The sequence below is a fragment of the Mastigoproctus giganteus genome, chromosome 5 (assembly GCF_048544385.1).
Source record: "Mastigoproctus giganteus isolate SK-2022 chromosome 5, ASM4854438v1, whole genome shotgun sequence".
NCBI classification, from domain to species: domain Eukaryota; kingdom Metazoa; phylum Arthropoda; class Arachnida; order Uropygi; family Thelyphonidae; genus Mastigoproctus; species Mastigoproctus giganteus.
This window is the reverse complement of record NC_143579.1, coordinates 92289153-92303661: the sequence shown is the minus strand read 5'-3', so window position 1 is coordinate 92303661 and position 14509 is coordinate 92289153. Positions and strand designations below refer to the sequence as shown.

Genomic DNA, 14509 nt, shown 5'->3' with positions numbered 1-14509 from the left:
ATATTTTTTTTTGTAGCTGAAGAGAATTTAAATGATTGGTGTATATTCTCCGAAAAACGACAGGATGGGGGGCACGTGGCCCGGTGCCCTACGCTGAACCCGCCTATGTCGCCTGGCATACCGAGTGGGCTCACTACTCGGGGGGAGAGAGAGAGAGAGAGAAAAAAACTCAGCATTGGAGTAGCCCAAGTGCATTCCACTCCCCCCCCCCAACCCCATGACTCTAATTTTACAGGCAGCGTTGGAAAATTTCAGAAAAACGATGACACTAGGTACTGCACTCGTGTTCGCAAATACAGGGTGAGCATAAAATAACTTCCTCCCTCTGAAAAATTTAACTTTTTCAGGTTGATCAGATCTAAATTAAATTTGATACGTTCTGTGGGATACTGCAAGGAGCGGTCCTCTCCGTTACGTTTTTTGCTGCCTAGTTTGGAATGCTTTCTCTACGCCCATGATAACTCGATTTCATATGTATACGATTTAAATCTCACCTAGCAAAACAAACCTCGAAACTTACCTCCAATATTTAGGCCCCCTCCTTAACCAGACCAAATCAGCTGAAATGTCTTTCACCAAGAAACTTATTCGTAATAACATAAGATCCACATTCAAATGTCGCCCATCGATTATGGCCTTCGGATCATTTGGAAAAATCGATACATAACTAAAGCACTTTGAGGTTGCCAAAGTTAAAATTAACTGTGCCCTTTGATCCATTAAACAGGAACTTACGAAAATCTTCAGAAGTATCTCGGCGCGGAATATTTTTATTTATTTATTTATTTATTTATTTATTATACTAAGCGTTCCCTGCCAAAAACTGGCATCCCCGCCATATACAATACCCTAATTAGAGATATAGATACATGAACCCACTTATACAATATACATAAATACGTATATTTAAAATGCAGATCCAGTTCAGTGAAAGACGCTCAGGGACTACAACCCCTGACAAGAAGCTCACTAAAACGCCATCAGTCAAGAAGTTCACTAAAACGCCATCGGTCAAGAAGCTCACTAAAACGCCATCAGTCCATCAATCATTAAAAAGCACAATGAAGTTCAGACGAAAATGCCACGAGAAAGAAAAATCTACGTTAGCTGACTTAATTCAATGGAGACCAAAAGAAGTAATAGGTTCACCAAAGTTGTGCTCTCCATATGAGGTACATCTTCGCGGACTGTAAACACTGTTAGCAGCAAGTCCAGATAAGTCCACCCATCATTAAATATATATATGATCACTATCAAATATATATGATCACTAAATCAGAATATAGTGGAAACAAACTCTTGGCAGCACACAACTCAACAGAGGAGATGCAACTAGGTGAATAATAGACATTGGGAGTTGAGGAAGGTAGAGAAGAGCAGACTCCCACCAGGAACCAGAACAGTACCCACATCCTGTCTACTCTGTTAATAAATATTAATCTTTACTAATGCATGGCCTGCGAGACCAGCACACATTACAAGCCAGTGTGCTGCTCCAATTGAGGGTTGGTTTTTTTTTTTTTTTTTTTTTTAATCAGGCGGTCCTTGCTAAATTTGGTCAACCTCACCGTATATTTACAACACCATACGTACAATTCATAGTATCGTACAGAGAATGAAGTACATCCATTCGAAGTAGGCAACAATGCTCAAAGTCCATCCGCACAAGAACCCTCCAAAATGTCTGTCTGAAACGATTTGGACGTCATTGATTGACCACACAAGCTCCCGCCTATAATTAGAACGGTGCCGCACATCCTGCGCCTACCCTGTTGAAATCCGTTCTAATGATCAGCAAACCAGGTTGTTTTCCAGTCAGCCAGAAGACTTCATTACACGATGCAACAATTAATTTCCTTACTCTTCTAGTTGTAACAAGATTAACCGTCTTCGAAATACCTAGGCAGCAAACTCTTAGAAGGATTTGAACTCCGCCTCTGTTCCTATCAGAGTTCTTCACATCCAGGATCGACCCATGTAGATTCGGCGAGCCTGCTATTAATTATTCCCTAAGATAGGAGTACTCATAACAGTCATATATGTCTGGAAGTTCCATCTTTCCCACAAACGCAAGCAAAATGGTCCACAATACCTAACTCATGTAACTTTTCAAAAAAATGACCCATGTCCTATCAAGGAGGTGGAATGTAAATTTGGACTGATTTACTATTAATATTTACACGCGGAAGGAATTTATTTGTAATGTGACCCTTAGTACTATCATTCCATCTCTCTCGCCATTGACCAACCAAGAGAGTCCAGATATGGTTCTTCTCTTCTTTGTATGCACCACCGCAATCAATTTCAATTGATAAACAGTGCATGGTACTCTACGTCTTAAGTGAAAACACAGTGACTTGAAAACAAAATGTAGGCCTAGAGGCAGCCGTCCGGCCAAGACCTGTAATGCATCGTTCGAAACAGCTCTGCAGGCCGCACTTAGCTTCAATAACATCGCATGCTGTATTATTGCAAACAGCTTCCTGACGTTCGCCTTTTGCAATCCACAGTCTAACCATACATGTACACCATAATTAACAGTTGGCAAGAATATGCAGTCATAGAACAAATTCAGTGTTCTGCCTTTTATTCCCCAGTCATTGCAATAATTACAATAAATTTCCGGATCTTATCTGCTATTTAAGTAATATGGGAAAAGAAGCGTAGCTTCCTATCAATTAGGTTCCCTAAGTATTTTATGGTTTACAGAGACTGGAGATGAGATCCACTTAAATAAACTACCGGTTCCTAGTCACTGACAGGTGCCCTTTCAATAACACAGTTTTACTTTTTGCTGTGGATAATGCCAGTCTATGCAGTTTGCAACACTGTAGTACCGACAGAATCAAGTTCGAACGTTCTTCCAATTGCACCCGTGAATGTCAATAATAGAACCAGGTCTTGGGCATAAGCTATCATCGAGACATGATTGCAGTTTCGTTTCTGCCACTCAGTGAGCACCAAGTTCCACAAACCTGCCCAGATCCCTGGGGGAAATCCCTTACTACATTCCTTGTAATCGTAGCACGGGAAAACGATACAGTTACAGTTCTGTTTATGAAATATTCCTTTATAACAGAATATAGTTGCTTTGTACATTTTGCTTGTCCATAACAAATAACACACTGTTCCAATCGATTGTGTCAAACGCTCCGGCCAAATCCCTGAAAATGCCCAAATTATATTTAGCTGTGCACTGTTGCACACAATTGACCAGTGTAACGCATAATCTGTTCCTCTGCTTGCAGTGAAACCGTATTGATAATCAGATAAAACGTATTTACCTCGCACATGATTCATTATTCTCACCGCCAGTCTTTCATATACTTTTCCCAATCCACTCAATAGAGTGATCGGGCGATAATATTCCACTCTGTCTTTCGGTTTCACTGGAGAGTTTAAAAGAAGTTTCAGCAACGCCTGTTTTCACTGGGTTGGAAAGACCCTATTCGTAAACATGCGTTGAAGATGACTTGGAATCAACCTGAAACTTCGCTTGATAGCCTCACCCTCAACAAGGTCCATTCCTGGACATTTGTTGTTTTTGATCTTGGAAATAGCAGTTTCTAACTCATACAGTTGAAAGTCACTCTCATCTCCCTCACCTTCATAACAATCATTTAACTCCTTCATTTCCAGGTGTCCTCAGGTCCAATGTTAGCGTCTACCTTTAAGTGAGAATTACCTAACAGATGATCGGCAATAAGATGCGCACTCTCTTCCCAAGATCTTGAAGTTCGACCATTAAACATGAATAGAACAGGTTAAGAGTCCAGCAGGTTGTCTCAACTTGTTAGTACAAATCTTATAAACTATACCCCAGGTGTTTATTACCATAGGATCTCACCAGTTCTTTCCAAGCTTTATATTTTTTCTTCACAATCATACGAGTATATTTTCTACACAAACGCTGGTAGTCATTCTTCAGAGTAATTTGCTCATTTTCCCCCCAACGTTTACTCCTTTGGAACAACTTTCTCGCCCGATTTGTTTCTTTACGCAGATGCGTCTGTTCCGCCGTCCACCACTTTACTGAAGCACGTTTATCTTGACAGCGCCTCATAGAAGCTGCAGAGGCATCAACTAACCAATTTTGCAACAATCTTACTGCATCGCATCCCGCCACAGAACCCAAATGGTTCGCTGTCATTTCACCAGCCGTTACCCAGAAGTTGCTTATCGAAGCTGGTCCAATTTGCCATTCATATCGAGAACCGTCTTAGCTGGCTTTGAACATAAATAGGATGACAGATAGCTCGCTTATCAATCTGAAATCTAGTTACCCGATGGTCACTGAATACACAGTCTGGTTCGCCCAACCAACCAATTATTGATGAGATCTGATCCCTGCATGGGAAATAACGGCATGGCGATATCAATGTTAGATTCCCTGTTCACACTGCAAAACGTTCTGTGTTCTGAGCACTGATTATGCACAAATTGTGGTGATGTATCGTCTCTTCAAGTAAGTCCCCTGTCACAGTCAGGCTGCTGAACCAGAAGGTATTTTTAGAATTCGAATCCAAACACAGAATAACCTTCTTCTCTCCCTCTAATCAAGGCTTCTTAACCTGAGGTCTACGGATCCTCAAGGAGTCCGTGGATAGATTTCAGGGGGTCCGTGAACTTGGATGGGAAAAAATATATATTTTTAAATATATAATTAAATATATTGCCTATATTTTAAATGTATTGTCTTATTATTTAATGCGTTAATAAAGAAGCGCATATATTATTATATCAAAAATTTGTTTCTTTTAATATTTTGATAAATGTATTTCAATATAACTGATTTCCTTTGTAATCCTATTTTATTTTATGCATTTAAAACATTATTCTGAGAAGGGGTCCATAGGCTTCACCAAACTGCCAAAGGGTTCCATGGCACAAAAAAAGGTAAAAGAACCCCTGCTCTAAGTGATGCAACACGTCATCCAAGTAATTTAGATATGGTTCAATTTCCGCCCCATGTTTCAAATAAAGCAGCACTAGGTAAAATTTGATGCTATTTGTCCCGATTTATACTCATACAGCATGCGAAGTGATATCGAAGAGTAACAGTAATATTGTAGTCTCGGCGCGGAATAGTGGCATAGTGTTTTGGGTTGGGACGCGATCGGCGATTTCCTACAACTGCTTTCTCTTACCTACAACTTGGCGCCTCCGTAGCCGGGTGGGAACACCTGGCTACGGAGTGCGTAACAGGCACTTCTTGATTAGACCAGGGTTCGATCCCGTCACCACCAAATATGGAGGATGCGGAAAGGTCAGGGAATGACCACCGCATATTCCCGGGAGCAATATGGCCTTAGTTGCTAATGCTCCTAAAAACCAAATAACAAACAAACCTACAACTTCTTTCTCTTACCCTGGGTTGGGGAAACTACCCAACCCAGGGTAAGAGAAAGAATGAGGAACCAGGGGATCTATAACAGAACTCTGTAAATGCTAGAAGTGGGTGCAGTGTGTGTGTTAGAGTAGTATTGGGTTCTGTTGTTCTTCTGGCTTTTGGCCGCAGGGCGCCTAATGGGACTTTACGTTGCCCGCCGCCACCACCACCACCACTAGGAGGTGGCGGAATTGCCAGACAGTCCATAGTTCTCTGGATATCGAAGCTTCCTTATCTGAGATATCTGAGCTTCCAAGACAGAGGCAAAGTTTAAAAAAAAGTGAGTTGGGGAGATAGGAGTAGGGGAAAGAAGGATGAAGAAGGAATCATTATCCCATGGAAGGGGAAGGGGTGAAGCAATTGGGGAATCCTTGGGTTGGGGAATCCACCCAACCCAGGGTAAGAGGAAAGAATGCAGGACTAGGGGACCTATAAAGTGAAGCGCCGTTTGGCAGTCAGCAGGAAGTCCTGTCCCACAATATGTATTCTGCGGGCAACTCTGAAGGATCCCACCCCAAAAGGAGCTTGAAAATAATCCTACCCCGGAGAGTAAAGCGGGAAATCCTGCCCCAAAGGGGTTAGCAGAAAATCCTACCCCCTTAGGTGCATCCTACTCAGCAAGCATAAGTCTCGGCGCGAAATACTGGATTTTAAGATGGACGAACAAAATCAAAAGGCAGCGTTTTACCAATCCGAGAACCTTTCTCCATGCCACACCCCGCATTTCGCCATGGTGGTCATCACCTTCTGAAGTGTTCGAATCCTAGCCAAACTCATCACCCACTAAATGAACGCACCCGACTCTCTCCTGATCAGAAGCCATTACAACATAAATGCAGTGCTTAAAAGAATAACCAACTCCACTTCAAATATCGACAAATTTAGAGCCAATGCAATAGTAATGGCCAATAGGCTTTCTGTCTGTATTTTTTATGGAGTTCTCCAGTGAAACACTTTATAAAAAAAAAAAGTTCTTTAGCGACCTGCATAAACTCCCATATTGGATGTGATGCCCGTTTTACTGACCAGTCCTCCCTGTTGCCACAAGTGATCCGCAAGGCCCATGCGCTGAACCTCAACTTTGGACCTTTCGTTATCAGTAAAATAGACAATTTCTGACTTGGACACTGTGTGCCTTTTTATTTTGATTTATTTATTCTAATCCAGAAACAATAGCAATGACGTTGTGTTTTGCTGTTTGCCACATAACTGATTGCGTAAATGAGTTTAATTAATTAATCACTGTCTCTATGGTTATATTATTTGTACTCAACCAGTATACCCTCCCAGTCAACTGGGTTGTGCACGGTGTCGGTATATTTCAGTATGTTGATCACAATAATAACACCGAATCACACACACACTATATATATATATATATATATATTTTGTTTCTGCTCTTTAATTGAGCTGAAATAACTAACAATTAAAGAACATGTTGCTGTTATATGTGTTATTATGAAAACTGTTCTGCATTTCTTCAAAATGGTGGAACTCTTAACAAGGCTGTAGTTGCCAATCTTAGGCTGAATAAGTAGAATTCCCCTGAGTCATTCAGATTTTTCAGCCCGCCCATCATGCAGATCGGCCAGTGAACACACACTTCGAAAAAACAAAATAAATTACGTGTGAACTAACATAAGAGCTTTACCTCTGGCCACTAACGCTGTACAGAGAAAATAAATAAATAAACATACTGTATTGAAATAAATAAAAACTACGCATTATGGCTTTAGTAGCTGATGCGCCAAAAATTTCGCAATAACAAGATGGGAGACGAGAGAGAGAATATCGATGCTCTATTAAATCACATATTGCCCTTCTGAAAATTGAAATGGCTGAGACGGCTCAGAAAACATCTCCACCTGTTAAAGAAATTGCTCATCTGTTCAACATCAAGTTTAGACATGAAAACCCGGACCTACGAAACATTAATAAGACTAAGCTAGTTAGAATGGTCTATTGTTCATTATGTCTATGCTAATGTATTCACTGGTCGACTTGCCTGTCGTGCGGCTGAAAAGCCCATACTTCGGCTGTGGGGGATCATTATTCCCTCCATCTGAGATCGAGTAAGTACAGCCACGACTGAAGAAGCCTTTAATAATTTCTCCAGTATCCGACGGGATTTGAGCTTAGACTTCCCCAAACGAACGATGAACCCACTGTGCTGTCAAGGAAGACAATAATCAATGGATAAATTTGAATAAAACGTATGCTTTGTGGCGCTGAACTTGTGATTAATTAACAATAAACAGGTATGACCAGGATCGAGAATAAAATTTTTCAAGGTCAAAATATTTCAAGGCGAAAGAAATCCTCAGAGATTCAATACCAGATTGGCTCTAGCCATACAAGCTTCCCTATATTTCTTCCCACCGGAAATACGAATGCTGCCTACATTTCGCGTTCACATTTTCCTCCTATCTGCATTTCAGCATTAACTTTCCTATTTTAAACTATACTTTTCGCCCTGAAAATTCAAACAAACATTTCCGGCTACTTTCCGTAAATAATTCCCATGACTTGATGAGTGCCATATTGTATATTTTTTTCTTTTTTAGCTTCGATCGTTTGGATAAACAGGTTTCTTGCTGTCGTTTGACTCTATGTGACACTAGTATGATTTTAGCGCAGCCAGTGAGGCTTCATAAACTGCAGTTAATGATGACAGTGAACAGGATCACTGAACCTCCTCTTATACACTCTACTCAGTTCTGCTGTACCGTTGTATTTAGCTTTGCGTGTCGCCATCCTCAAAGATTCGGGAAGTAGATTCTGTGTCTCTTGTGGAGTTCACGGCGATCATAAACCTTTAGAACATCGTGAGACTGATTATAAGGAAACAGCCGTGGTTGACGTCATCTATAAGCAGCTGGTAGCAAGTTTGTTAAAGTTTCTGTCGTTGTTTGTTTTTTGAATGTCAAAGAAACGCGTCTGCGAGAATTTGGTTATCACCTCCACTATTAATGAACACGTTTTGATACACGACATTACAAATTGTTTATTGCTAATTAATAGTAGTAGTAGCAGTAGTAATTGAGGCATGTGATCAGCCATAAAAAAAAACAGTCTCTAACAGTCTATCCACTTCCTCTCCGAATTTATTTAAGCTATCAACTTCCACGAGAGATGGAAGTTTCTTCCAGCAATTAATCACCCGTTGGCTAAAGGCAAATTTCTGCACATCTAATCTACAACTGTCTTTCCTCAATTTGAATTTATGTCCCCACCAGGTCCGTAATCTTAGCAAGCGGAAGAATCCCATCAAAATTCGGCGTTCTCGACCCATTCAAGGCTTTATACACCTCAATCAGATCACCTCGCAGGTGCCTAGTCTCCAGCCGCTGCAATTAGTAGAACTTAAGCCTTTCTTGGTAAGAGAACCCCTTCGTTCCCCTCACCAATCTTGTTGCCCTTCTCTTACACGCTCAAGCAAATCTACATCTTTCCTAAAATGAGGCCTCCAGACCTGTACGCAGTACTCAAGGCGTGGCCTGACTACTGCCTTATACAAAGGGATAATCACCTCCTTTTCCCTACTAGCAAAATTCCCGTATATCATTGACAATACCCCATGACCTGCTCTGGCAGCCTGTCTGCATTGCTCAGAAAACTTCATATCTGACTGCACAATTACTCCCAGATCTTTTTCATTTTCTATCACTCAAAGTGTAGTACCACACCGTTGGTATGTTTCTCTGGGGTTACCTCTACTCATATGTAGTACTTTGCATTTGTCAATGTTAAACTTCAGTTACTACTTCTGAGCCCATCTTCCCTTCTAAATCCTGTTGCAGCAGCCCACTGCCATTACTGTCATTAACAACCTTGCAACATTTGTGTCATCTGATATACATTCATCAATATCATTGATAAATATACAAAACAACAGTGGGACTCCACTAATAACATTAGTCCACGAAGAGGGTGGTAATCAATAGCACCTATTGATTACCACCCTCTTTCTTCTCCCACTCAACAAACTTTTTATCCATTGTAGCAACTTGCCCTTGATACCATACTACTCCAATTTGTACAGTGGTCTTCCATGCGCAACAGTATCATAAGGTTTCGTGAAATCCAAGTATATGATATCAAAATTATTTTTTTGCATCCAGTTCCTTTGTAACCACATCGTAGTAGCCATTGAAATTTGTCAGAGAAGACTTTCCCTTAACAAACCCATGCCGTGTCAGAATTATTACTGCAGTCTTGTCTAGATGATACTGCAATGCATCTTTAACCAGTGACTTCATTATTTTCCCAGGAACAGAAGTTAAACTAACTGGTCTGTAATTATTCGTGTCGCCCTTAGATCCTCCTTTGTGAATTGGGGATACACTTATACATCTCTAGTCCGTAGGGACTTCCCCTGAGTCCAAGGATACTCTCATAATTATGGCTAAAGGTTTGCTTAGTTGCTTTGCCGCCTCCTTTAATATAACCGGATAGATGCCATCCGCCCCAGGCGCCTTTCTTATGTTTAACTTCAACAATTTATCCTCCACTTTTCTCTCAGTTATTACAAAATCATTAAGCACCCTGTTACAGTTTGATAAACTTCTGGCATTTTCCTCCCCTAATAACTCCTCATGTGTGAATGTAGATGCAAAAATACTCATTCAGATTATCAGCTATCTGAGCAGGATCATCTACAGTCATACCATCGATATTAAGTGGATCAATTTGATTCATCCCCTTCCTTATAGAGTTCATATAAGTAATGAAGTCCTTGATGTTTTTCTTAGCATCCTAGTTTTTCTTAATCCGATACAATACAGAATGTATCATTTTTAATAAACCAGTCCTGCCCTCTGCTGTCACAAAGCTTTTGATGGCTATCAATATACTGTAGAGTACATCTTTTTCTTCAAACTCATTTTAAGAGCGATTTACTTTAAACCGTTATGGGAAGTGCTACGTTCTTCAGCACAAACGCATTTATTATATATGATTATGAAATAAGTATTTCATTAGATCATGGAATCAGTATTTGGTATATTTTTATAAATATAATAAATAAAGTATAACGCATGTATTACTTCAGGTTTTTTTTTTTTTTTTTCAGAATATTTTCGTTATGAAGTCCAGATAACAGCACAGATGTGGCAACTTTCAATCGCACTCCAGATGGATGATGACCTTTTATTTCTCAAAGGGAACTTTTCAGTAATAGGTTCCACTTAAAGTATCTCTAGAGCACTTCTGTAAAGATGCCAGGCAGTCTTCTCGGCTTAGGATTAAAAGTTAAGCGAAATGAATCAACCCGATCCGACAGGTCAGATATATCCGGCCAGAGTAACGATTCCCGAGTATCTACCAAGAAAGTAAGCTTCAACAGAGCTGTAAGAGTGAAAAAGTATCCTCTGAGAGATGAAGATGATGACGAAGTTCATGGACAGTCATCACCATCCTCTCGTGCCAGAAGATTCTGGTTCAAAGTTTACAAAAGTCGACCCCACCGAGATGTTAACTGGCAACCAGAGGAATCAGAAATGACAATGGATGAGGATTCTGACGAGAAAGAAGAATTATATAAAGAAACGGGTAAATTAACTCCAATAGCTGAAGATTACGATCCTTCCAATGATGTTCACAGCAGCCAGCTTCCTGCTGAGATGCCTACCGTCAATAGGAACCACGTAAGGAATATTGTCTCAAAATTTAACCTCGAGCTTTCAAAGTTGAGAAAAAAATATGAAGGCCAATCAGAAGATCCTCTACCTAATGGCTACACTTCAGCCTCGGAACTTGAAGAACCTGTGGCTGACTATGAAGAGACTTCCGCTTTTTCAGGGATGGAGAATAAATCAGTAGATACGGGAAGCAAATTAACATCTGAAATGATATTCGATAGAAACCAGACAAACGGTAATACAAAGGTAAAGGAAAAAAACATGGAAAACACAAGAAAAAACGAAGGAAATTACGGCAGCATCACTGCAAGTACCATAGCGAATGGGTATGTCAGTTCTCAAAAAGAAGTCACTAGATTTCCTGTGAAAGATGAATCCTCGGGGAATACAAGAGCTAAACTCTCTGGAAGAACCAATGACAGAAATGAAGGAAACTCACGAGGAAAGCTTAGTGTATCGACATCTACTCGCAGTGACGATAACAGAACAAAACTCACCTCACCTAGAATAGCTGAACGACGAGATGTAGGATCCATAACCACTTTTCGTGAAACAGAAAATCAGAATAGGAAAAAGCAGCCCGAAAAACAACCAATCCGTATAGGGCAGGCCCTACCTCAAAACCACGCGATCAGATCGCGTACAAAGAGACGATCGAAGTCTCACGACGAACTCACAAATGCAACTCACCTTTGTTTAAAGAAGGCAGATAAAGCAGTTTCCACGGAAGATCTAAACAAGCCACCTCGAGTAGCACGTATATGTTCAAAACAAATCATACCAACAGAGTTTAAGAAAACAAGCCACAATAAGGGCACCCAGTATAATGGAATGTACACATCTACATCAGCGCTCAGGTCATCACCTCCAACGTCAAGAGTTGTTCGATCAGTCAATGGATATGTTTCAGCTTACAGCGACGTTCCCATTACTCAATCGCACAAAAAGCATGAGCAGTCCCATGACGAATGTAGCAGCGTTTCAGCCTTTAAAACTAAGGAAGTGAATCCAATTGTCACTGCACTGGCTGATTATATTGTCAATCATTACAAGATGCACCCTGAAACAAATACCGAACAAAACACGGAGACCAAAAAAGACGATTACACGCTTAAAGTAAATTTTGATGATGAGGATGATGGTAACGATTGCAAAGTGGCTAAGGAAAAGGAACCGAACTTGTACAGCACGATAAAAAATGAAAAACAGAGTCCTAAACAGAAATACTATAGTACTGCAGAAAATTCTACTAAATGGCAAGAAAAGGAGTCTCATGATCTCAGTGATGGGGAAAGCACTGCTTCTGCAGTCATCAGAGAAATGAACTTTAAAAAACGAGAGATTTCTTACGAAAATGTGCACTACGAAGATAATACACTTGAAAACACAAATGGGATGTTATGGTTTGGCCAGAGTAATGACTATAGGAGAGATATGGCAGGGAAAAGCGAAAAGTTACCATCATCTAGTAAAGATCTCGGCTATCTCACTTATAATCGTGCAGGAAATATGAAGAAAGGACGCACACTTGTTTCATCTACTCTCTCCGCTGGAAGGAGCTCGGACAAAGAAGGAGAAAAGAAAATTCGCGGCATAAACTGTAAAAATTCCATCAAAGTAGATGATGAACCTGATATCATGAAAAGTTGCCAAACCGACACTTATGCGTCATTCCAAGACGACTCGCTGTACGCCAGCAAATCGGCCATGCATAGGCAGAAAAAGTCAGAAAACCAAAACAAAGAGAGTATCATAGCGGCTTTGCTTCGCCGATACCGCGATTCCAGTGTCGAGAGACGCAAAAAGGATAATTCTTCATATTCAACGGGATCGTGCTCTGATAGCGAGACTGTTCGTAGGAGAAGAACTCTAGTAATGTATATTCCGGGAATCAGCTACCACGATCGTCGTGCAGAAGATGACGACCGAATGTCCAATATCAGCACAACGTTTTCTAGGTCCAATCGTAGATACCAAACGCAAAATCATTCTTCAGGAAGAAGGTATCAAAAGAGGACTGGAAACGGAGATTTAACGGCTAAGGAGAATACAATACACTTCCTACAAACCATTCCAAACGGAAAGGCTCACACAGAAACATAAAACTACTAACTTTTAAGGGCAGAGGTGAACCGTTAAAGTGAAAAATGTTCAACGATATTTGTACTACATAATGTTTCCGTTATGTTTGAGTGATAAACTTCACTTTATTGAAAAGGCTTTGCCAATAAGTGTAAATCACGTAAGCTTTTCTTAAGAGTCTTGTTCAAAGACTAATGACTACCAATCTGTAATAGTCTATAAAACCTTAAATATACTTTATGCGTTATTTGCATTAAACACAACTCTAAATATGACCGTTAAATATACCCAAAACGATATTTCTGAATATTTGTTTCACAAACACAATTCGGAGTACGGGTTTTGTTTTCACTATTATTTAAAGCTTTTGATTTTGCAAAATACACCATTAAATTTCATTACCGCCTACCAAGTGTTTAATAAGTCATAAAAGAAACTGATAAAACTAAACGAGCCAATGTAAGGAGATTATAGGCATTTTTTTGAAAACTACCACCAAAAATTGATTCAGGAAATCAGTTTTGCTGCGCAACATTAAGTAAAGAAGAGTGACGTGAGTTCATATAGCGAAATAGATTGAAAATTGCAAGAAAACACAAGAAAAAAAAAAAAAAAAAAAAGAACATAACCTTAACAATTTCAGCTCTGCAGATCGCATCTAAAAGAAGATAGAGAGAGGAAACTTCTGCAAAGAAGAATGACTATATTGCTGAAGAGCCTAAACATTCTTATAAGAAGCGGCTTAGAAGACGTGGTTTGATAGCGGTGTATAAGGACGTGATGGGGATTAGAAAAATGAAATAGGGAGAAGTGTTCTCACTGGTGAGTGAGGCAAGAACCAGAGGGCACAACTATAGAGCCTTAGGGAGTAACAGCAGACTTGATCTTATAAAGATCAAGTCTGCCGAGTTTACCTTTGGACGGCGTGTGGTGGAATGTTGGAATAAGTTTTTTGCAAGGATGACAGAGGCGGAGAGTTCGGCAGAATTAAGGAATTGGATACCCCTTTTTGACGATGGGAATAATACGGCAGAGTTTTATTTGGCAGATGCAGAATAAGCTCGCCTCCTTGCATCATTATGAATGCTAATTACAAGGAGGTGCGATACAAATTCATTAAAGTTGATAAAGTATAAATACATTCTGGAAGGACCAAAATTAATCTACTTATTCATGTAAACAATCTTTTCGACACGAATTATGGCGCTAATAAGTTTGGCATTTATATATAATTATCAATGATATATCAATATTGATGGCATTTATATATAATTATCAAATTATATAATTTCAAAATATCCCCAAATTGCCCAGAATTCATTTATTATGAATGCTGTGTAATTTGAGGATATTTGGAAACACCATAACATTCTAATTAACAGCAGTGGCAATGCGGCTT

At 39.9% G+C, this 14509-nt stretch overlaps 1 protein-coding gene across 1 annotated transcript in view; it reads left to right on the top strand.

Annotated features, from left to right (window-relative positions):
- Positions 1-13724, top strand: part of LOC150085560 (uncharacterized) — a 67371-nt gene extending 53647 nt beyond the window's left edge. The window contains exon 2 of the mRNA XM_090374111.1: positions 10461-13724. Coding sequence (XP_090230237.1) covers positions 10606-13131 — 2526 coding nt within the window. The 5' untranslated portion in view covers positions 10461-10605 and the 3' untranslated portion in view covers positions 13132-13724. The remainder of the gene's footprint in view (positions 1-10460) is intronic.
- The last annotated feature ends 785 nt before the right edge of the window (positions 13725-14509 follow it).